This window comes from Amblyraja radiata, chromosome 1 (genome assembly GCF_010909765.2).
Source record: "Amblyraja radiata isolate CabotCenter1 chromosome 1, sAmbRad1.1.pri, whole genome shotgun sequence".
NCBI classification, from domain to species: Eukaryota; Metazoa; Chordata; class Chondrichthyes; order Rajiformes; family Rajidae; genus Amblyraja; species Amblyraja radiata.
The window spans coordinates 185,756,799-185,779,918 of NC_045956.1; the positions used below are offsets into that span (position 1 = coordinate 185,756,799).

Genomic DNA, 23,120 nt, shown 5'->3' on the forward strand with positions numbered 1-23,120 from the left:
TAAGTAAGTTTATTGGCCAAGTATTCACATACAAGGAATTTGCCTTGGTGCTCCGCCCACAAGTAACAACATGACATACAGTGACAGTTACGAATGACTCAGAAAACACTAAACATTAATAATAATAAAACATTAATGATAAAACACCATTGATCAAGCATGTGAACCAACAAAATACCAGATCAAAGGGAGGCTACAGATTTTTGGCTGTTGAGTAGAGCAACTACTCGTGGATAAAAACAGTTTTTTATGTCTGGCTGTGGCAGCTTTGACAGTCCAGAGTCGCCTTCCAGAGGGAAGTGATTCAAAGAGTTTGTGGCCAGGGTGAGAGGGGTCAGAGATGATCTTGCCCGCTCGCTTCCTGGCCCTTGCAGTGTATCAATGGAGGGAAGGTTGCAGCCAATAAGCTTCTCAGCTGATCGGACGATTTGCTGCAGCCTCCAGGTGTCGTGCTTGGTGGCTGAGCCAAACCAGACCGTGATGGAGAAGGTGAGGACAGACTCTACGATGGCGAGAACAGAATCTACAGGTGGATAGGATGTCCCATAAGAGTTCCCTTGATACCGAGTCGAAGGCCTTAGTGAGGTCGATGAATGCCATGTACAAAGGTTGAAGTATAGATGGAGTCAATGGTCTCCATAATTTATTAGGCAACTGAACCATCCTGTCAACAACTATAGAGCAGTCCTCTGAGCTACTGTCTACCTCAGACTGATACTGTATTATAATTTTGCTGTATGTCATTGTGGGATATATCATGTACCATATGAATATGTTTAGTTTGTGACTTTATTTGAAGCAGAAATAATATATGAATGCTTCATTGAGCATAATTCCGACTGGTAACTACGCACTTCGTCCGAGCACATTATCGCACGCGTCATGCAAACCGTCTTAAATGACCACCTAAACTGTCATTTGGCAACCTAAAAAGCTGCCGAGGTTGCCCGGCTGGCAACAGGGGAAAAAAGTTAAGTGAAAGCCCTGATGCATTAAGCGTCAGTGTTCTGGAGCTCCTGCAAAAGCCCGGACTTCGTGGCAACCAGTGGGTCACAGGTGCAGAAGCTTCCTGAAGCTTCTTGGTAGAGCCAGGTCCAGCAGCTTGCAAAGTGATGTCATCAGCCCATTCTCACGGACACCCGCTTGCCATTCCCCAAGAGCCCAAACCTCTGCATATCTACAGCAATGGAGAAGGTGATACCGAGTGATACAGACAGTGAAACTCAACAGGGTGACAGTGAGACTAGTACGACGGCTAGGATGGGGAGGGACGGAGAGAGCGGGGATGTTCATAATGGTGTCAACATCACAAATACTGGCGCAATGTTAATGATGAGTGCTATTAACCCAGGAAAGTAGTGCGATCAACTTGAATCGATGGAGAGGAAAATAATACAGCTACTACCCTGGAACAAGATGAGAGGCAAACTGTTGCATCGAAGCCTTGCCCCAAATTGGTGCCTCATGTCTTGCCTCCCCGAATTAGAACAACAGCAATTTGCAATAACACTGCACCTTTAATGCAGGGAGGTGCTCTGTGGAAGAGTTATCAAGCAACAATGAGACCAATACTGAAGAGGGGTTGGGGCAGGAGCCGGTGAGTTATAGTCACAGAATCATAGAGCCACAGCGACATAGAGTCAAAGACTCACAGAGTAATAGTCATAGATTCATAAAGCATGGAAACAGGCCCGTCGGCACAACTTGCCCACACCGGCCAACATGTCCCATCTACACTAGTCCCACCTGCCTGCGTTTGGCCCATATCCCTCTAAAAATTCCCTATCCATGTACCTTCTTGTCTCTTGAACGTTGCAATAGCCCCTGCCTCAACTACCTCCTCCAGCAGCTCTTTCCATATACCTACCACTTTTGTGTGGAAAGGTTACCCCTCAGGTTCCTACTAAATCTTTTTCCCATCACTTTAAACCTATGTCCTCTGGTTCCCGATTCCCCTACTCTGGGCAAGAGACTCTGTGCGTCTACCCGATCTACTCCTCCCATGATTTTGTACACCTCTATAAGATCACCCCTCATCCTCCTGCGCTCCAGGGAATAGAGTCCCAGGCTGCTCAACCTCTCCCCGTAGCTCCGGCCCTCGAGTCCGGGCAACATCCTCAACAATCTCCCCTGTACCCTTTCCAGGAGTGAAATACATGTCCATAACCGATATTCCGGCAACTGGTATTCCAGCACCTCCTTTAATCCAGAGGAAAATCACTGGAACGCACTAGAAATCCCCACCCCTGGAAGTCCTCCCCGAAAATGTGACACCCAGGCCGGGTGAAGCGGCCGATCTCGACCTCATCGGGACTTCCGCGGCCGATCGGCGGGCCAAATTAGCCACTTGTGGCCGGGGCTCTGGAACTCTGGCCCAGCCGGTGCCGGTAGATCCGTTGCTATAACCAACCTCCGAGGCCGACTTTGCGGGTCAGTATCTCGGCCCATCTGGCGGCCTAAGCACACCATTCCAGTACCGTTGGACTCTTCACGGAGTCCGTGACCACTGTTGGTCCATCAAAACGGATAATCCAGAAAGGCTCTGGAACCAAGGGTGCCAGAAAATTGGTGGTGGACTTGTATTAAGCCCTTTAATCTCTCCCTGAGAGATCCTGGTGAGATACTAGGAACTATCAGCTTCAGATTTTACATCCAATTCAATGCACGTGCAAGATCAATGGGACAGTTGTACTATCTACTATCAGAAGGTAAAGACTTTGTTTGAATCCTGGTTGACACACAATCTCTAGTTAGGGCACTAAGATGCAATCAAAGCATCATATCTATATACTTATAAAACTCTGATCTTGGATGCGTATGTATTTGTGTGTATGTGTGTGTGTGTGTGTGTGTGTGTGTGTGTGTGTGTGTGTGTGTGTGTGTGTGTGTGTGTGTGTGTGTGTGTGTGTGTGGGTGTGTGTGTGTGTGTGTGTGTGTGTGTGTGTGTGTGTGTGTGTGTGTGTGTGTGTGTGTGTGTGTGTGTGTGTGATATTCGCCTGCGATTCACATCTCCTCGAAAACACGACAGGCTAACGGTGAAATTTTACATATTCCGATAGAGATTTAAAATGGAGATGTCAAAAATCCACCTCATTTGAAAATTTGATGCATTACTTCCCGAGTTATTTATGAAAATGTTCACATATGTGCAAAAACTTGGAAAAAAATAACTGCTTTTTCCCTGTGCTTAGCCCTGTGCTTAGCCCTGCTCGCAACATTGTTTCTGTCCAAGTAAACTGAGTTCTGCTCAACCTAGCAAGTGCAAATGCATTTTTTTTAAGTTTAAAAATGAGGGAGGCTGAATAAGGCGAAATGAGCAGCCCCTGCGCAGTTGTCGGCTATGGATGAGTGCTGGAATAAGGGGAATGGGTTGCGTTGGGGGACCAGGCCTCCCATGTGACAGGGACCCAACGGGTCCCACTTGGTTTAGTACTTATTAAAGATCTGATCTTGTTAGTGTGTATACGTGTGTGTGTGTATATGTGGTTGTCTTTACATCTTCGCAAAAACACTACGCGGTAACGATTACATATTTACATGCTCCAATTGGCATTTTTCCCGTTGAGGCCGGGATCACCTTATCTGAACATTTCATGCTTTATTGCACAACATTCTCGGCTCATAACTGATTAAAAGTCCAAAACAGTCAAAAGATGTTGAAATTAAAACCACCAGCTTCAAATGATGATGTCACAATGGATCAGTTATCAGAGACCAGCCTCAATGATGATTTCATCCCATATTTGACACATTCGCAATTAAAGCTTTAAAAGATTTTTATATATTCTGATTCACATTTTTCCCCTCGAGGCAGAGATCACTTTCACTGAACATTTTATGCATTATTTCTCTACTTATTACTGATTAAAGTTTTTAAAAAAATCAAAATACCTTTAATTTCAAACTGTCCAGCTTCTACTGATGATGTCACAATGGCTTGACTAGCAGGAGGAGGGCTAATTGCTATTACAACACGCAGGGCAAATGCAAGTGGAATTTAATTTTTTTTTTTAAAGATCACTGCTGAGGAAGGCAAGGGGTGTGCTGGAATCTTACGTTCGGGAACGGCTTGAGTTGGAGGACCACGCCTCCTGTGGGGGCCACGGGTAGGGATCAGGTGCGTTGGGGGAGAAGACCCAACGGGTCTGCACTTGGTCTAGTAACACTACAACATTGAGGCTCGAGATAGCCTGCAATCCATCACCATGGCAGAACAACATAAATGTACAGGCATCACACAAGGAAATGTCCACTAACGCTGGAGCTAAGGACTTACCTTCTTCCAGGTCCCTTGGTGATTGAGGTGAGGGAAGGCCAAACAGTGCTTCATGGTTTCCATTAGGGCACTTGAGGTTCAATGGCAGATCACCTGTATCTCAAATGCAATGGTTTCTCCGACATAGTCCTTACACTACGCCTACCTTTATCCCGCTCCCGTCAGATCTCTCAGCGCCGGGATTTACGTCCAATCCAACATACAAGCAAGATCAAGTGGACAAAGTGATGAGAAATCTTAACGCTCCACGCAATTAGTTATGGTCTGCGGCAACGTTTAGTCACTGAGGTGACTCTAGACGCAGTCAACACTCTTGAAGGAACAAGCCAATAAATGAAGAACACTGGTGTTATAGGTAATGCCACCGATTCTCTGGCAACTGATTAATTAAAATATCCGAGAGTTGAAAGAAAAGCAAAGTCAGCCAACACTCCATTGGGTCAATCGCGATTGAATCAAAATATTGTTTTTCATCACCTTCAGTTATATTCACAGCCCCATATTTCAAACGACGCTGGGCACTGCTCTGAAAACCAAAGTCAATAACCCTCCAGATTAACCATGCTCAACTGAATGCAAATCAGCCATTTCACCGACACAAGTCAAGTGAATTGTTTCACTTGCAGGCCTGTGTCCTGAAGCATCCTAGCCCTGACATTAAACAGCCGGTACTTACGATGAGGCTGTGGTCCCTCCCGAGCATAATGACCATCCTGTTCACAGTCGGGAGCAACTTATCCATGATGTCCTGAATGTCCCGGTATGTGATTCCCTGGAAGATACAACGTTGGAGGGTGTGAAGGTCAGGCATGCAGCGACAACTGTCCCGAACTGCACCAGAGAGTCATAGAGTGATACAGTGTGGAGATTCATAGAGTGATACAGTGTATACAGCAAACATGTCCCAGCTACACTAATCCCACCTGCCTGCATTTAGTCCATATCCCTCCAAACCGGTCCTATCCATGTACCCATCCAACTGTTTCTTAAACATTGGGATAGTCCCAGCCTCAAATACCTCCTCTGGCAGCTCGTTCCATACACCCACCACCCTTTGTGTGAAAGAATCACCCCTCAGATTCCTATTAAATCTTTTCCCCTTCACCTTGAACCTATGCCCTCTGGTTCTTGATTCCCCTACTCTGGGCAAGAGACTCTATGCATCTACCCGATCTATTCCTCTCATGATTTTATACACCTCTATAAGATCACCCCTCATCCTCCTGTGCTCAAAGAAATAGAGCTCAACCTCTCCCGAAAGCTCAGACATAAAAACATAGAATCATAGAAAATAGGTGCAGGAGTAGGCCATTTGGCCCTTCGAGCCTGCACCGCCATTCAATATGATCATGGTTGATCATCCAACTCAGTATCCTGTACCTACCTTCTCTCCATACCCCCTGATAGCTTTAGCCACAAGGGCCACATCTAACTCCCTCTTAAATATAGCCAATGACACTCGAGTCCTGGCAACATCCTCGTACATCTTCTTTGCACCGTGTCCAGCCTGACAACATCTCTCCTTAACATGGTGCCCAGAACTGAACGCAATACTCTAAATGTGGCCTCACCAACGTCCTATACAACTGCACCATGCAACTGCAACATGAGAGTTGCAGCTTCCCGCTCACACAGTCATGCAGCACAGGTACAGGCAGTTCAGCCCATGATAACCCAAAGGAGAACCGAAGTAACTCAGTAAGTCGGGCAGCATCTCTGGAGAACACGAATCGGTCACGTTTCAGGTTGGGACCCTCCTTCAGACAGATTGTATTGACTCCATCCAACTAATTTGGCTTCAGAATCTCTCATGAAAAAAATATTGCAATCCCTACTTCAACATTTTTAATTGTCCCATTCAAAAAGGCACAACAGAGGATGTACTTCCTGCGGCAGCTGAGGAAACACAATCTGCCACAGGCAATGATGGTCCAATTCTACACGGCCATCGTAGAGTCTGTCCTCACCTTCTCCATCATGGTCTGGTTTGGCTCAGCCACCAAGCACGACACCTGGAGGCTGCAGCGAATCGTCCGATCAGCTGAGAAGGTTATTGGCTGCAACCTTCCCTCCATTGATGAACTGTACACTGCAAGGGCCAGGAAGCGAGCGGGTAAGATCATCTCTGACCCCTCTCACCCTGGCCACAAACTCTTTGAATCACTTCCCTCTGGAAGGCGACTCCGGACTGTCAAAGCTGCCACAGCCAGACATAAAAACAGTTTTTATCCACGAGCAGTAGCTCTACTCAACAGCCAAAAATCTGTAGCCTCCCTTTGATCTGGTATTTTGTTGGTTCACATGCTTGATCAATGGTGTTTTATCATTAATGTTTTATTATTATTAATGTTTAGTGTTTTCTGAGTCATTCGTAACTGTCACTGTATGTCATGTTGTTACTTGTGGGCGGAGCACCAAGGCAAATTCCTTGTATGTGAATACTTGGCCAATAAACTTACTTACTTACTTTTAGTTTAGCTGAGTGTAGTTTGGAGACACAGCATGGAAACAGGACCTTCAGCCCAACAAGTTCACACTGACCATCGATCACCCATTCTCATCAGTTCTGAAGAATCAGTCTGAAGAAGGGTCTCGACTGGAACCGCCCCCTATTTGACCTCATGCTGTCTGACCGGCTGAGTTACTCCTGCACTTTGTGTCCTTTTGTGCCTTAACCAGCATCTGCAGTTCTTTGTTTCAATGTTCTGGTGAATCATTTTCCGACTTAGGCCGTCAGTATCTTCAATTCAACCTTGCCCTATCATTCAATATGATCATGCATGATGCAGGTAGCCTCAACTCCTCTTTAGTGCCATTTCTCCACACCCTTCTATTCCTCAATCTATCAAACGCTCATCCACCTCAACTTTAAATACTTCTGGTGATCCAGCTTCCATCATACTTTGTCATTCTGTATTGGACTACAATAACACACCAGGAAGCCAACTTTGGTGGGCTGAGCCAGATGGTACAGCACGGTGGTGCAGCGGTAGCATGGGCGGAAATCCCAGGTGGGATGGGTGGGACACGCCCCTCCGATGTTTTGAGAGGTGGGGGACAATCTCCCCCATGTTTTGTAATCCGGATTTTGCAATTCGGTGAAAAAAAATCAATTAAACTCTCCGCTTTCCGCGAGACAGCGGGGATGTCACTGTTAAGTGCTTGTTAAATGTCTCTATTAACATCATATTAACACGATGTGTCACCAATTATGTTTTGACCTTCAAGTATTACTGAAGGTAGTCACAAAGAATTTCTTAAAGCTGTCTGATGCGGGTACAATTACTATTTGATCTAATTGAATGTATTGGTAGATGGGAAAGATTTAAACGGGTATCGGATTTAAATTGGTCAAGTCATTAAAGGGCCTGTCCCACTTTCACGAGTTATTCACAAATTCTCCCGAGTTTTCCCCTTGATTCAAACTCGCAGAATGTTCGTAACGAGTCCGTAGGAGTTCGTAGATATATCACAGCGACCCACTATGCCAGACGTAGGTACTCGTGGCATGAGGTAAGTCGGGACGTTTTTTCCTGCCCGATAAAAAATGTCCACGTGTAAAAAAATGGTTGGGATGAAAATAAATTGCAACTTTTTACTCGTAAGGAAGACATCGAAATAGTTGTGGGAATCCGTAGACATACTCATAGGAGTTCGTGAACATAGTCGTGGAAGGACGTAGGACTTCGTAGATTACCACGATCTTGATTTTTTTTTTTAGGTCCTTTAAACTCGGCAGAGGTTTAGAATTAAGTCGTGAAAGTGGGACAGGCCCTTAAGGTCTCCGGTAGAACGTGTTTCCTGGCTGGCCTGCAGGTAAGTCCCTCATTCGGACACTCACGTTATTTAGTATGTTTTTCCCATCTCTCTCTCTCTCTCCCCCTCCAAGGTTGGTTCTTCTGCCTTTATTTGCTTCAGTTTTATTTGTTTAAGTGTTATTTATCACATTGCAGCTTTTAAAGATTCAAGCGGGTATCAGGCGCTTTCTAAGGGCTGAATCGGCCCGTTCGCGGGGTTTTTCATTGCCCGGCACGGCTTAAAATCAAGTTGCTGCATCGAGGCGATCGAGGCTCCCGATGTTGAAGCCCCCGCCGGCCGATTTTAAGCCGCGCCAGGCGATGAAAGGCCCCGCGAACGGGCCGTATCAAGCCCCACAATTCAGGGCGGACGAAGCTGCTGTTGCTGGAGTTCGGAGTCGGTCACCAACCAGGTCAGCTCCCAATGTTACCGTCCACAGGGTCCACGGCCGAAGACTCGTGTGTGTGCAATTGCGCGACCATCAAAAAATCGTGCCCCCAAAATTGTGCCCCCCCCATGTTTTGATAGCTATTTCTGCCCCTGCATCGTAGAGCTGTTGCCTCACAGCGCCAGAGACCTCGGTTCGATCCTCACTAGGTGCTGTCTGCACGGAGTTTGTACATTCCCTATGTGTGCGTGAATTTTCTCCGGGTTCTCCGGTTTCCTCTTACACTCCATAGATGTACAGCTTGTAGGTTCATTGACTTCTGAAAATTGTCCCTAGTATGTAGGAGAGTGCTCACATACGGGTTGATCGCGGGTCGGCTTGGACTCGGTGGGCCAAAGGGCTGTTACCGAAAGGAAAAGATAGAGTTCCCGGGGTGCGACTCGTCCTTGGAAGCGTATGCGTGCAGTTAATGGGAAAGAGACTGCAGGAAAGGTCACGATTAAATGAACAGGGCAGGAGGATGGGACCCAATGCAAGGAGACAGAGGGCTAACAAAGGACACAAACAAAAGGTGGAAAGGAGATCAGAAAAACAAACCTGAAAGCTTTGTGCCTTAATGCGAGGAGCATTCGTAATATGGTGGATGAATTGTGGAAGGCACAGTTAGTAGTTAAGGGATATGATATGGTTGGAATTACAGAGACATGGCTCCAGGGTGACCAAGGCTGGGAGCTAAACATGCAGGGGTATTCGATATTCAGGAAGGATAGACTGGAGGGGAGCTTCGACCGCCGGCCCTGCAGTCAACGGTGCTTCTGGCTGCGGCGGGGACTTTAAATCTTGACCGCCGGCCTGCGGCCTACAACAACTTAAAGCCGCGGTCTCTGGTGAGGAAGAGCCGATCCTGGACTGACTCTGGACTCTGGTCCTGACCACGGGGGGGAAATGGAGGAGGACTGGCCAAATGTTGTGCTTTCCACCACAGTGATGAATGCTGTGGTGGATGTTTGTGTTACAGTTTTTATTGTGGTTTTGTGTTCTTTATTATTGTATCGCTGCTGACAACCCAAATTTCCACCAGCCTGGCTGTGTGGCAATAAATTATATCTAATATCTAATCTAGACAGAAAGGAAGAGGAGGTGGGGTGGCATTGCTGGTTAAAGAGGAGATTAATGCAATAGCAAGGAGAGACATTAGCTTGCATGCTGTAGAATCGGTATGGGTAGAACTGCGAAATAGCCAAGGGCAGAAAACGCTTGGAGTTATATACAGACCACCAAACAGCAGTAGGGAGGTTGGGGATAGCATCAAGCAGGAAATTAGGGATGTGTGTAATAAAGGTAGAGCAGTTATCATGGGTGACTTTAATCTACGTATAGATTAGGCCAACCAACTTGGTAGCAGCGCTGAGGAGGATTTCCTGGAATGTAGATGGGGTGGTTTTTTAAACCAATATGTAGAAGAACTGACTAGTGGACAGGCCATCCTAGACTGGGTATTGTGTAATGAGGAAGGATTAGTTAGCGATCTTGTTGTGCAAAGCTCCTTGGGCAACAGTGACCATTATATGGTGGAATTCTGCATTAGGATGGAGAGTGACACGGTTAATTCAGAGACTAAAGTCCTGAACTTAAAGAAAGTAGTCTTTGAAGGTATGAGACGGGAATTGGCTAGGATAAATTATATTTAAAGGGTTGACGGTGGAGACGGTGGAGATGCAATGGCAAAGATTTAAAGACCGCATGGATGAACTCCAGAAATTGTTCATACCTGTCTGTCGAAAAAATAAAGCAGGGAAGGCGGCTCAACCGTGGCTAACGAGGGAAATCAAGGATAGTGTTAAAGCCAAGGAAGGGGCATATAAATTGGCCAGAAGAAGCAGATGCATGGTGGATGAGTATAATGAGTGGGCAGATGCATGGTGGATGCAGTATAATGTGGATACATGTGAGGTTATCCACTTTGGTGGTAAGGGGAGGAAGGCAGATTATTATCTGAATGTTGTCAGATTAGGGAAAGGGGAAGTAAATCAAGACCTGGTGTGCTCATACATCAGTCACTGAAAGTAAGCATGCAGGTACAGCAGGCAGTGAAGAAAGCCATTGGCATGTTCTTGAATGATATCTTTATTTCGAACGATTAAAAAAAAAAAAGAAGAAAAGAAAAGATGAAAATGAATAAATAAAAGGAAAATTATATATATACATATATATATACATAAATACATACACACATACATACATATACATATATACATACATACATATACACATATACACATATACATAACATATATGTACATACATAAGTTAAAAAATCAAAAGCCAATTTCAACATAATACACATTAGACTAGTTCGAAAAGGGATAGGAAGAAGCCTATGCCTGTCAAGTCCTACCCCCATTCTTCACCATTAACAAATGCAAAATTCAATAAAATAAACTAAACAGACAATTCAAATAAAACTACTCCAATCAAGCTATTAAGAAAAAAAGAACAAAAAGAACAGTCACCATTAACATCTGTGAGATTTACATTCTCCTTCCTCATTGCTGTACTTTTCAAAGATATATCTTTTGTACATTTTTTTAAATTGCATTATATTCATACTTTGTTTAATCGTTTGGTCAAGACCAGTCCACAAAACCACCCCACAAATGGAAATACACATACTTTTTAAATTGGTCCGAGCATAATGCTGTTTCAAGTTTAGTTTCCCTCTAAAGTTATAACCCCCCTCTCTGTCTTTGAACAGTTTTTGTATGATTACAGGTAGCAGTTTATTTTTTGCTTTATAAATTATTTGTGCAGTCTTAAATTCTACCAGATCCTTAATCTTTAAAGTGTGTAATTTTAAATACAGTATATTGGTGTGTTCATTATATCCTACATTGTTTACGATACGAATAGCTCTTTTTTGTAGTGTGCTTAGTGATTGTAAGGTGGTTTTGTAGGTGTTGCCCCATACTTCCACACAGTAATTTAAATACGGTAACACAAGTGAGCTGTACAGAATATACAGTGCTCTCTCATTCAAAACATGCCTTGCTTTCCCCATCACTCCAATACTCCGTGCTACTTTTGCTCTCACATGTTTTATATGGGGTTTCCAGCAGATTTTGTGCCCAGAAATTTATTTTCATACACTCTTTCTATTTCAACATTATTTATCATTACTTTTACTTGTGTATTTATTTTGCGTTTTCCAAACAGCATAAGTTTGGTTTTGTTTAAATTTAATGATAATTTATTCAAATCAAACCATGTTTTTAGTTTACTCATTTCTGCTGTGACCACCTCCAAAAGCTGCTGCAAATTGTCCCCATCACAGAAAATATTAGTGTCATCTGCAAATAACACAAATTTCAAGAGGTTTGACACCCTACATATATCATTAATATACAAAATAAATAATTTGGGGCCCAAAACCGACCCCTGTGGGACTCCACAAGTTATTTCTAAGCATGTTGATTTGCAGTCCCCTATTTGCACAAACTGATGTATTTTACTTATGTAGCTTCTCATCCACTCTAGTTCAATCCCTCTGATTCCATACTTTTCCAGTTTTTTGATTAGCAAATGATGATCAATTGTATCGAATGCTTTTTTCAAATCTATAAATACACCCACTGCATATTTCTTGTTATCTATAGAACTGGTAATGTCTTCAATTAACTCCATTAATGCCATGGATGTCGATCTGTTTGACCTGAATCCATATTGACTATCAACTAGCAATTCGTGCTTCTCGATAAAGTTATCTAATCTACTTACATACAGTTTTTCTAATATTTTTAAGAACTGAGAGAGTAACGACACCGGCCTGTAATTTGTAAATTGATTTCTGTCTCCAGCTTTGTATAGTGGGATGACTTTGGCAGTTTTCATTTTACATGGAAATACACCAGTTTTGAAAGATAAATTGCAAATATAAGTTAAGGGTTTTACAATTACACCAATGACTACCTTGATTAAAGCCATATCAATGTCATTCCATTCTGTAGACCTTTTAATCTTACAATTACTAACAATGTCAATAATCATCAGCTGCTTTAAAAAACATTGAGTTTGGGTTGCTGTCTAACAAATCCACAACCTTCCCCTCTCCTTCTTCTGACTGTGGATTATCGATTTCTTCTGCCAGTTTTGGTCCCACACTTACAAAAAATGTGTTAAACCCATGAACCACATCATTCATATCACTTACAGTTGTATCATTGTCTTTAAAATACTGAGGGTAGTTTATATTCATTGATCCATTCCTGATAATATTATTTAACACATTCCATATGCCCTTCATATTATTTTTATTATCGTTTAATATTTTATTATAATAATCTTTCTTACATATCCTCATAATATTAGTCAATTTGTTTTTGTACCTTTTGTATTTACTTTCTACTTCTATAGTTCTGAATTTTATGAATTCTTTATACAAGATATTCTTTTTTTTTGCATGCATTTTGTAGTCCTTTTGTCATCCATGGCCTATCTATATATTTGTGCTTCTTGCTGTGTTGTTTCAAAGGACAGTGTTCATCATATAATGATTTAAATATTATCAGGAATGTTTCATACGCTTTGTTGGTACCAGTCTCTTTAAACACTTGTTTCCAATTTTGGGTCAGTAATACATTTCTAAATTTATTTATAAATTCTTCTGTTCTTACTCTCCATATAACCATATATAACAATTACAGCACGGAAACAGGCCATCTCGGCCCTACAAGTCCGTGCCGAACAATTATTTTCCCTTAGTCCCACCTGCGTGCACTCATACCATAACCCTCCATTCCCTTCTCATCCATATACCTATCCAATGTATTTTTAAATGATACCAATGAACCTGCCACCACCACTTCCACTGGAAGCTCATTCCACACAGCTACCACTCTCTGAGTAAAGAAGTTCCCCCTCATGTTACCCCTAAACTTCTGTCCCTTAATTCTGAAGTCATGTCCTCTTGTTTGAATCTTCCCTATTCTCAAAGGGAAAAGCTTGTCCACATCAACTCTGTCTATCCCTCTCATCATTTTAAAGACCTCTATCAAGTCCCCCCTTAACCTTCTGCGCTCCAGAGAATAAAGACCTAACTTATTCAACCTTTCTCTGTAACTTAGTTGTTGAAACCCAGGCAACATTCTAGTAAAACTCCTCTGTACTCTCTCTATTTTGTTGACATCCTTCCTATAATTGGGCGACCAAAATTGTACACCATACTCCAGATTTGGTCTCACCAATGCCTTGTACAATTTTAACATTACATCCCAGCTTCTATACTCAATGCTCTGATTTATAAAGGCCAGCATACCAAAAGCTTTCTTTACCACCCTGTCTATATGAGATTCCACCTTCAAGGAACTATGCACGGTTATTCCCAGATCCCTCTGTTCAACTGCATTCTTCAATTCCCTACCATTTACCATGTACGTCCTCTCCTGTATCTAATCTTATTAACATCCTTACACTTAACATAATCACAAACAAACATTACAAAAATCGGCAGATGGTCACTGATGTCATTTAGTAGTAACCCACTCTTTATGCTGTTGTCCATACTGTTTGTAAATATGTTGTCTATTAGAGTTGCACAGTGAGATGTTATTCTACTTGGTTTGGTGATAAGTGGAAAAAAACTCATACTGAACAATACATCGATAAATTCATCAGTCTGTTGGTGCTTGTTGGGATTTAAGAGATCTAAATTAAAATCCCCACAAATTAACACAACCCTGTGATCTTTCTTGGCAAACAATCTTTCCATACTATTCTTGAATATTTCAATATTGGAACCAGGTGCTCTGTATACACAACTTACAATTACATTTTTCTTTTTTTCCAGGTAGATTTCTACAGTAATAATCTCCATCACATCATCAATATTAGTTGTTATATTTTCCACTATTTTATAATTTAATCTTTTATCTACATACAAAGCCACCCCTCCTCCTTTTTTATTTTTCCTATTTATGTAATTCAGTTCATATCCATTTAACTCAAAATCCACACCCTTTTCAGTACTAAGCCAGGCCTCAGATATGGCTATCACATTGAATGGTTTGTTTAGATGACTTAAGTAATCTTTGATGTTGTGAAAATTTGCATATAAACCTGCTATTGAAATGAATTATTGACATTCCATGATCTGATTTTATGTTCACGTTGAATTGATCTTCAGAGTAATAACAGCAGTTATTGTTTATATTGTTAAGAAAATTATATTCAGGGTGAATATCTTGTTCAAAATCATGCATATTATGATCAGTGAATTAATGATTTAAAGTTCCAACCATCACAGTCACCATTGTCCCTTTCATTTCCAGCTGTTGTCAAGTTTAAACAGCCAAGCTCTTCACAAAAGTCCATGGTCATAATAGTTCAAGTCAATCACACTGATAGACACAGTCACTGTTCTGGAGTCACTGGTACTTGTCCAGCTCCTCGATGTATCTTATGGTCAGCACTTTAGCCTCCTCTGGTGACCCGTTTAGCTTTATGAACGCCTTACAGTTTGTTGTCCAGGTTGACTGGATTTTTTTCTGCTTCCTTAGGATGCGTGCGCTTCTGGCGATATCTGCATTTTTTTTTGTAAGGTGCTCATTCACATAAACATCAGATCCCTTGAGCTTTTCCCCTTGTCTGAGCAATGCATTTTTGTGTTTTCTGTTCGTAAAACGAATTATTATGGCTGGTTTGACACTTTGGTTTTTTCGAGGTAAAGGATGACATGCTTCAATGTCTGTGTTGGATATGGATATGCCTTTGCTATGAAAGAAAGCAGTTACCTGTTGCTCCACGGAGTCCATGTCTGGAGCGGTGGGCTCCCCATCGGCCGTTGCTGTTACTGCCCTGACATAGGACCAGGGCCTGGTCTCCAGTCCGCTGACAATAATGTCATTCATGTGGGTGTACTGCTCCAGGTCTGTTACACGGCATTCTAGGCTGGCGATCCTCTTATCCTTCTCCTCATTTTGTTTTTTCAGTTCTTTAATTTCACTCATCAAATTAATTATCATTTTCTGCTGCTTAGAGACAGTAGCAATCTCCTCAGACAGATAATCAAGCGCCTTCTTTATATCCTCAATTTCCTCGTTCTTCTTTGGTGGCATTTGGTGGCATTTGGACTGCTCAGCTCCGTCCGTCCGCAGCGACTTCAAAGTGTGGCCATGTTGGCCTTCATTGCGAGAGGATGTGAGTTTAGGAGCAAGGAGGTCCCTCTGCAGTTGTACAGGGCCCTAGTGAGACCACACCTGGAGTAACGTGTGCAGTTTGGTCTAATCTGAGGCTGGACATTCTTGCTATTGAGGGAGTGCAGCGTAGGTTCACCAGGTTAATTCCCAGGATGGCGGGACAGAGCCATATGATGAAAGAATGGGCCGACTGGGCTTGTATTCACTAGAATTTAGAAGGATGAGCGGGAATCTTATAGACAAATATAAAATTCTTAAAGGATTGGACTGGTTAGGTGCAGAAAAAAGGTTCCTGATATTGGGGGAGTCCAGAACCAGGGGTCACAGTTTAAGAATAAGGGGTAGGCTATTTAGGACTGAGATGAGGAAAAGCATCTTCACCCAGGGGGTTGTGAATCTGTGGAATTCTCTGCCACAGAAGGCAGTGGAGGCCAATTCACTGGATGTTTTCAAGAGATTAGACTTAGCTCTAAAGGAATCAATGGATATGGGGAGAAGGCAGGAACAGGGTACTGATTTTGGATGATCAGCCATGATCATATTGAATGATGGTGCTGGCTCCAAGGGCCCGAATGGCCTACTCCTGCTCCTATTGTCTATTGTCTAGTAAATGGCAGTGCTGGCTTGAAGGGCCGAATGGCCTGCTACTACATTTATTTTCCTATGTTTCTATGATAATGCTGCAGGCCTTGCCGAGACAGAGTGTGGTATAAATGGAGTCAATGCTAGGGAGGTTGGTTTGTGCGCGACCACAATTAAATCTACAATTTGAATCTACAATTAAAAGGGGCACAGCAGCAAAGCCTTAACTTTTGTCATTCTGACATATTTGTCGTTGAATCGTCCCCTCCAGAGGTTGATGACTTTATTCTCCTGTTTCAAGGACACAGCTATTTTCCTGCTCAGCGGGCTACTCCGCACAAATCAATACTGGTTTATGTTCTGCCTTACAAAGAGCAGAGGTTAAGAGCAACATTAAATGCAGTCAGGTTCAACTGAAACCCACAAAAGACAAAGAGAAAGTCACTTTAACTACAGTTAAAGCCCTGTCCCAAGGTGCGAGTTCATTCCAAGAGCTCTCCCGAGTTAAAAAAAAATCAAACTCGTGGTAAGCACGGAGAATGAACGTAGCGGGTACGTCGGAGCTCGGGGACGTCTCTTCACGGCTCGTACCGCTAATGGCAGGTACTCGGGAAGACTCGTGAAGATTTTTCAACATGTCCACGAGAGCCCCGAGTACCGACGAGCGGCCATTACCATAAATCTCAGAGTTCGAATCAGGGCAAACTCGGGAGAGCTCTTGGAACATACTCGTACCATGGAACAGGGCTTTTACTCACTTACCCAAACTAATGACTTACGCCACGAAGAGATAAGGAATCACACACCTTTTTCCTTCCACATCAGTTTTTTGTAGCTAAGGTAAGGAGTGAGGTGTAGTGTGGTTGAGATAGTGTTGTTTGGTTCGGTTTAGTTTAGAGATACAGCACAGAAACACCCCCTTCAGCCCACCGAGCCCATGCTGACCAGCGATCCCCACACACTAACACTATCCTACATATACTACGGACAATTTACAATTTTACCAAGTCAATTTACCTACAAACCTGCACTTCTTGGGAGTGTGGGAGTAAACCGGAGATCCCAGAGTAAACCCACGCAGTCACGGGGAGAACGTACAAACTCCGTACAGACAGCACCCGTAGTCAGGATCGAACCTGGGTCTCTGGTGCTGTAAGGCAGCAACTCTACTGCTGCGCCACCGTGCCGCAGCAGAGGGGTATGGATTACTGCTGTCATCTGAAGGCAGCTCTCATCTGGAGAAAGGTCCTGAACCAAAACGGCATTGAGTGACATCCTCCATGTTCTCCAGGGATGCTGCCTGACCCACAGAGTTTCCCCAGCATTTTGCGCCTTACATTGTAAGGGACGACAGATGGCACAATGGGCTAAGTGTTCGGCTGGCAACCGGAAGGTAGCCGGTTCGAATCCCGCTTGGAGTGCATACTGTCGTTGTGTCCTTGGGCAAGACACTTCACCCACCTTTGCCTGTGTGTGAATGTGTGTGAGTGACTGGTGGTGGTCGGAGGGGCCGTAGGCGCAGATTGGCAGCCATGCTTCCGTCAGTCTGCCCCAGGGCAGCTGTGGCTACAGAAGTAGCTTACCACCACCGAGTGTGACTGAGGAGTGAATGAATAATGCGATGTAAAGCGCCTTGAGTATTAGAAAGGCGCTATATAAATCCCATCCATTATTGTTAACCTGCATTTGCAGTTCCTTTTAAAGTCATCGAGTCATACAGTGTGGCAACATGCCCTTTGCCCCAATGCCCACAGTGACCAACATGCCCCATCTATACTCGTCCCACCTGCCTGCATTTGGCCCATATCCCTCTAATCTGTCCTATCCATGTACCTGTCTAAAAATGTCTTCAACATTGCGAAAGTCCCTGTCTCAACCATCTCCTCCAGCAGTTCGTTCCATACACCCACCACCCTATGTGTGAAAAAAGTCACCACTCAGGTTCCTATTGAATCTTTCCTCCTTAATGGGCCTGTCCCACCTACGCGACTTTTTCGGCGACTGCCGGCACCCATCATAGGTCGTTGCAGGTCGGCGAAAATGTTCAACGTGTTGAAAATCCAGCGGCGACCAGAAAGTCGCTACGACTCTTTGGGCGACTGAGGAGACGACTCACGGCCACACAGGCAACACCCTGGCGACATGTCGCGGGGTGAAGCCTATACGGTCATGAGTAGTCGCCCAAAGAGTCGTACCTTGTTCTGGTCGCCGCTGGATTTTCAACATGTTGAACATTTTCGGCGACTTGTAACGACCTATGACGGGTTCCGGCAGTCGCCAAAAAAGTTGCGTAGGTGGGACAGGCCCATTACAAACCCATGTCGTCTGGTTCTCGATTCCTTTACTCTGGGCAAAGGACTCTGCCTATCTACCCGATCTATTCCATATAACCATATAACAATTACAGCACGGAAACAGGCCATCACGGCCCTTCTAGTCCATGCCGAACATGTATTCCTCTCATGATTTTGTACAACTCTACAAGATCACCCCTCATCCTCCTGCGCTCCAAGGAACAGAGAGAGTCCCAGCCTGTTCAACCTCTCCCTATAGCTCAGGCCCTCGAGTCCTGGCAACATCCTTGTTAATCTTCCCTGCACCCATTGCAGCTTGACAACATTCGGGTAAAAGTCTCTGTACATTCACCTTATCTATTGCTCTCATGATGCCTTACACCTCTGTAAGATCACCCCTCATCCTCCAGTAGACCACGTGCACTGGAATCCTAGCCTGCACAACAGCAAAACAGAATAAAACGGGTAATGGCAAGGAACTGCATTTGTTGGTTTATACCATTGACACAAAATGCTGGAGTAAATCAGCGGGTCAGGTAGCATCTCTGAAGAAAAGGAGTAGGTGATTTTTTGGGTCGGAACACCTTTCTCGTGGCTTGGTTCGGCAACTTGAGCGCCCTGGAAAGGAAAAGACTACAAAAAGTAGTAAACTCTGCCCAGTCCATCATCGATTCTGACCTTCCTTCCATCGAGGGGATTTATCGCAGTCGCTGCCTCAAAAAGGCTGGCAGTATCATCAAAGACCCACACCATCCTGGCCACACACTCATCTCCCTGCTACCTTCAGGTAGAAGGTACAGGAGCCTGAAGATTGCAACAACCAGGTTCAGGAATAGCTACTTCCCCACAGCCATCAGGCTATTAAACCTGGCTCGGACAAAAATTTGATTATTAATAACCAATTATCTGTCATTTGCACTTTATCATTTTATTTATTCATGTGTGTATATATTTATATTATGGTATATGGACACACTGATCTGTTTTGTAGTCAATGCCTACTATGTTCTGTTGTGCTGAAGCAAAGCAAGAATTTCATTGTCCTATCAGGGACACATGACAATAAACTCACTTGAACTTGAACTTGAACTTGAACTTTCTCCCCAAAATCCTAGTCTGTTCAACCTCTCCCTATAGTTCAGGCCCTCGAGTCCTGGCATCTTCCTTGTTGTCATAGAGTCATCGAGTGATACAGTGTGGAAACAGGCCCTTCGGCCCAACTTGCCCACACCGGCCAACACATCCCAGCTACGCCAGTCCCACCTGCCTGCGTTTGGTCCATATCCCTCCAAACCTGTCATATCCATGTACCTGTCTAAATGTTTCTTAAACGTTGGGACTGTCCCAGCCTCAACTACCTCCTCCGGCAGCTCGTTCCATACATTCCATACAAATTACCCCTCGGATTCCTATTAAATCTTTTCCCCTTCACCTTAAACCTATGTCCTCTGGTCCTTGATTCATCAACTCTTGACAAAAGACTCTGTGCATCTAACCGATCTATTCCTCTCATGAAAAATTAAAAACAAATTAAACCGTTCTGGCTCCTAAACGGTTAAGTTTAATTGCAGCAGCACAACTAAAGCCCCTGGAGGTATGAGAGGATATAATTATCATTAAAAGGAACAAATAACTGGTGCGTTATCCCTTCAGTCCCTCTATCATAATAGAAGCATCACACCACTTATTTTCAGTGGTATTTAGACAGGATTAGCCTAGATCCCAGCTGAGAAGGTGGTGACTGCCTTCTGACAGACTATGCATGCCAATTTGGGATTGAAACAGAGGTGGCTGCAATCCAGTGGGAAAATGCAGTTAAAACCAGAAACAAAGAAACAAAGATTTGACTAAAAGCCGATATACAAAATGTATTTACCTCCTCCAATACACCCTGCCTTGAAATGTTTATTGTTTAATTTTTTGTAGTTTGGAGATACAGTGCAGAAACAGGCCCTTCAGCTCACTGACCAGCGATTCCCAGGACATCAACATTATCCTACACACACTCGGGACAATAGACAATAGACAATAGGTGCAGGAGTAGGCCATTTGGCCCTTCGAGCCAGCACCGCCATTCAATGTGATCATGGCTGATCATCCCCAATCATTACCCCGTTCCTGCCTTCTCCCCATATCCCTTGACTCCGTTATCTTTAAGAGCCCTATCTGGCTCTCTCTTGAAAGCATCCAGAGAACCTGCCTCCACCGCCCTCTGAGGGAGAGAATTCCACAGACTCACCACTCTCTGTGAGAAAAAGTGTTTCCTCGTCTCCGTTCTAAATGGCTTACTACTTATTCTTAAACTGTGGCCCCTGGTTCTGGACTCCCCCAACATCGGGAACATGCTTCCTGCCTCTAGTATGTCCAAGCCCTTAACAATCTTATATGTTTCAATGAGATATCCTCTCATCCTTTAAAATTCCAGAGTGTACAAGCCCAGCTGCTCCATTCTCTGGACAAAAGACTCTGTGCATCTACCCGATCTATTCCTCTCATGAAAAAATTGGACCATTCTGGCTCTTAAACGGTTAAGTATCATTGCACTTTTACGCCAAGCCAATTAACCCACAAACCTGTACGTCTTTGGAGTGTGGGAGGAAACCTAAGATCTCGGTGAAAACCCACGCAGGTCAGAATTTTAGTAGAGTGGAGCTATTAATCGTGGAAAAAAAGCTGTTTTTATGTCTGGCGGCTTTGACAGTCCGGAGTCGCCTTCCAGAGGGAAGTGATTCAAAGAGTTTGTGGCCAGGGTGAGAGGGGTCAGAGATGATCTTGCCCGCCCACTTCCTGGCCCTTGCAGTATACAGACCCAGTTGAAGGGTCTCGATCAGTAGCATCACCTGCCCGTGTTCTCTAGAGGTGCTGCCTGACCTGCTGGATAACTCCTAAACTATGTGTGTGTGTTTTTGTAAACCAGCATCTGCAGTTCCTTGTTTCATAAGTTCATAAATTCCTGGCCCATCAAGTCTACTCTGCCATTCAATCATGGCTGATCTATCTTTACCTCTCAACTCCATTCTCCTGCCTTCTCCCCATAAGCCCTGACACCTTGGCTAATCAAGAACCTGTCAATAAGATTGTTAAGGGCTTGGACACGCTAGAGGCAGGAAACATGTTCCCGAAACATGTTGGGGGAGTCCAGAACCAGGGGCCACAGTCTAAGAATAAGGAGTAAGCCATTTAGAACGGAGACGAGGAAACACTTTTTCTCACAGAGAGTGGTGAGTCTGTGGAATTCTCTGCCTCTGAGGGCGGTGGAGGCAGGTTCTCTGGATGCTTTCAAGAGAGAGCTAGATAGGGCTCTTAAAAATAGCGGAGTCAGGGGATATGGGGAGAAGGCAGGAACGGGGTACTGATTGGGGATGATCAGCCATGATCACATTGAATGCAGTGCTGGCTCGAAGGGCCGAATGGCCTAATCCTGCACCTATTACAAAGATAAAAACATAGAAAATAGGTGCAGGAGTAGGCCATTCGGCCCTTCGAGCCTGCACCGCCATTCAATATGATCATGGCTGATCATCCAACTCAGTATCCTGTACCTGCCTTCTCTCCATACCCCGATAGCTTTAGCCACATCTAACTCCCTCTTAAATATAGCCAATGAACTGGCCTCAACTACCTTCTGTGGCAGAGAATTCCACAGATTCACCACTCTCTGTCTATTGTCTAATCTCCGCCTTAAAAATATCCATTGAATTGGTCTCCACAGCCGTCTGTGGCAAAGAATTCCACAGATTCACCTGCTTCTGGCTAAATAAATTCCTCCTCATCTCCTTCCTGAAAGAACGTCCTTTAATTCTGAGGCTGTGACCTCTGGTCCTAGACTCTCCCACTAGTGGAAGCATCGTCTCCACATCCACTCTATCCAAGCCTTTCACTATTCCTGTCTTGCCTGGTTGGGTCTGCTAGAGTCCCCTCCTGGAGCCGAGCCCTGGTGTGAAATTGTGTGGGGCAACATGAACATGACTCAAAGGACTGCAGCTCGATACAATGAGGTCAATCTTCATCCAGCTGCCTGCCCACGCAGAGACGGGATATTGCTGGCTACGTACCATCTCAGGCAGCTACTAAATCTTATGGATGCTGCTCCTTGGCACTTGCTCTGCTATTGTTGAATCAGCAAACAAATATATCAGCTGTATCTCTGTCCACAATGGGCTCCTTCATCCCTGGCCACTTCATCAAAGCACAGTTAATATGACCTCTGACAACAACTTTAGCTTTCTGCAAGACTGCGACCAGTCCAGTTTTGTTAAAGTCATAGACAACAATGGCCTGTTTGGAAACATAGACAATAGGTGCAGGAGTAGGCCATTTGGCCCTTCGTGCCAGCACCGCCATTCAATATGATCGTGGCTGATCATCCAAAATCAGTACCCCGTTCCTGCTTTCTCCCCATATCCCTTGAGAGCTATATACAATACAATACAATAGTTTATTGTCATTTGAACCTCAAGTATAAAGTTCAAACAAAATTTGGTTTCTGCAGTCATACGACAAGAAAGGAACCAAGACACACACCAACACAATTTGCACAAACATCCATCACAGTGAATCTCCTCCTCACTGTGATGGAATGCAAAGTCTTG

The 23,120-nt window shown here is 44.1% G+C and overlaps 1 protein-coding gene across 1 annotated transcript in view; it reads right to left on the reverse strand.

The window, feature by feature from the left end:
* LOC116987847 (dedicator of cytokinesis protein 2-like) overlaps positions 1 to 23,120 on the reverse strand; it is a 1,012,655-nt gene that overhangs the window by 618,869 nt on the left and 370,666 nt on the right. Inside the window, exon 27 of the mRNA XM_033044139.1 lies at positions 4,953 to 5,048. Within this exon, the coding sequence (XP_032900030.1) occupies positions 4,953 to 5,048 (96 nt within the window). The remainder of the gene's footprint in view (positions 1 to 4,952; positions 5,049 to 23,120) is intronic.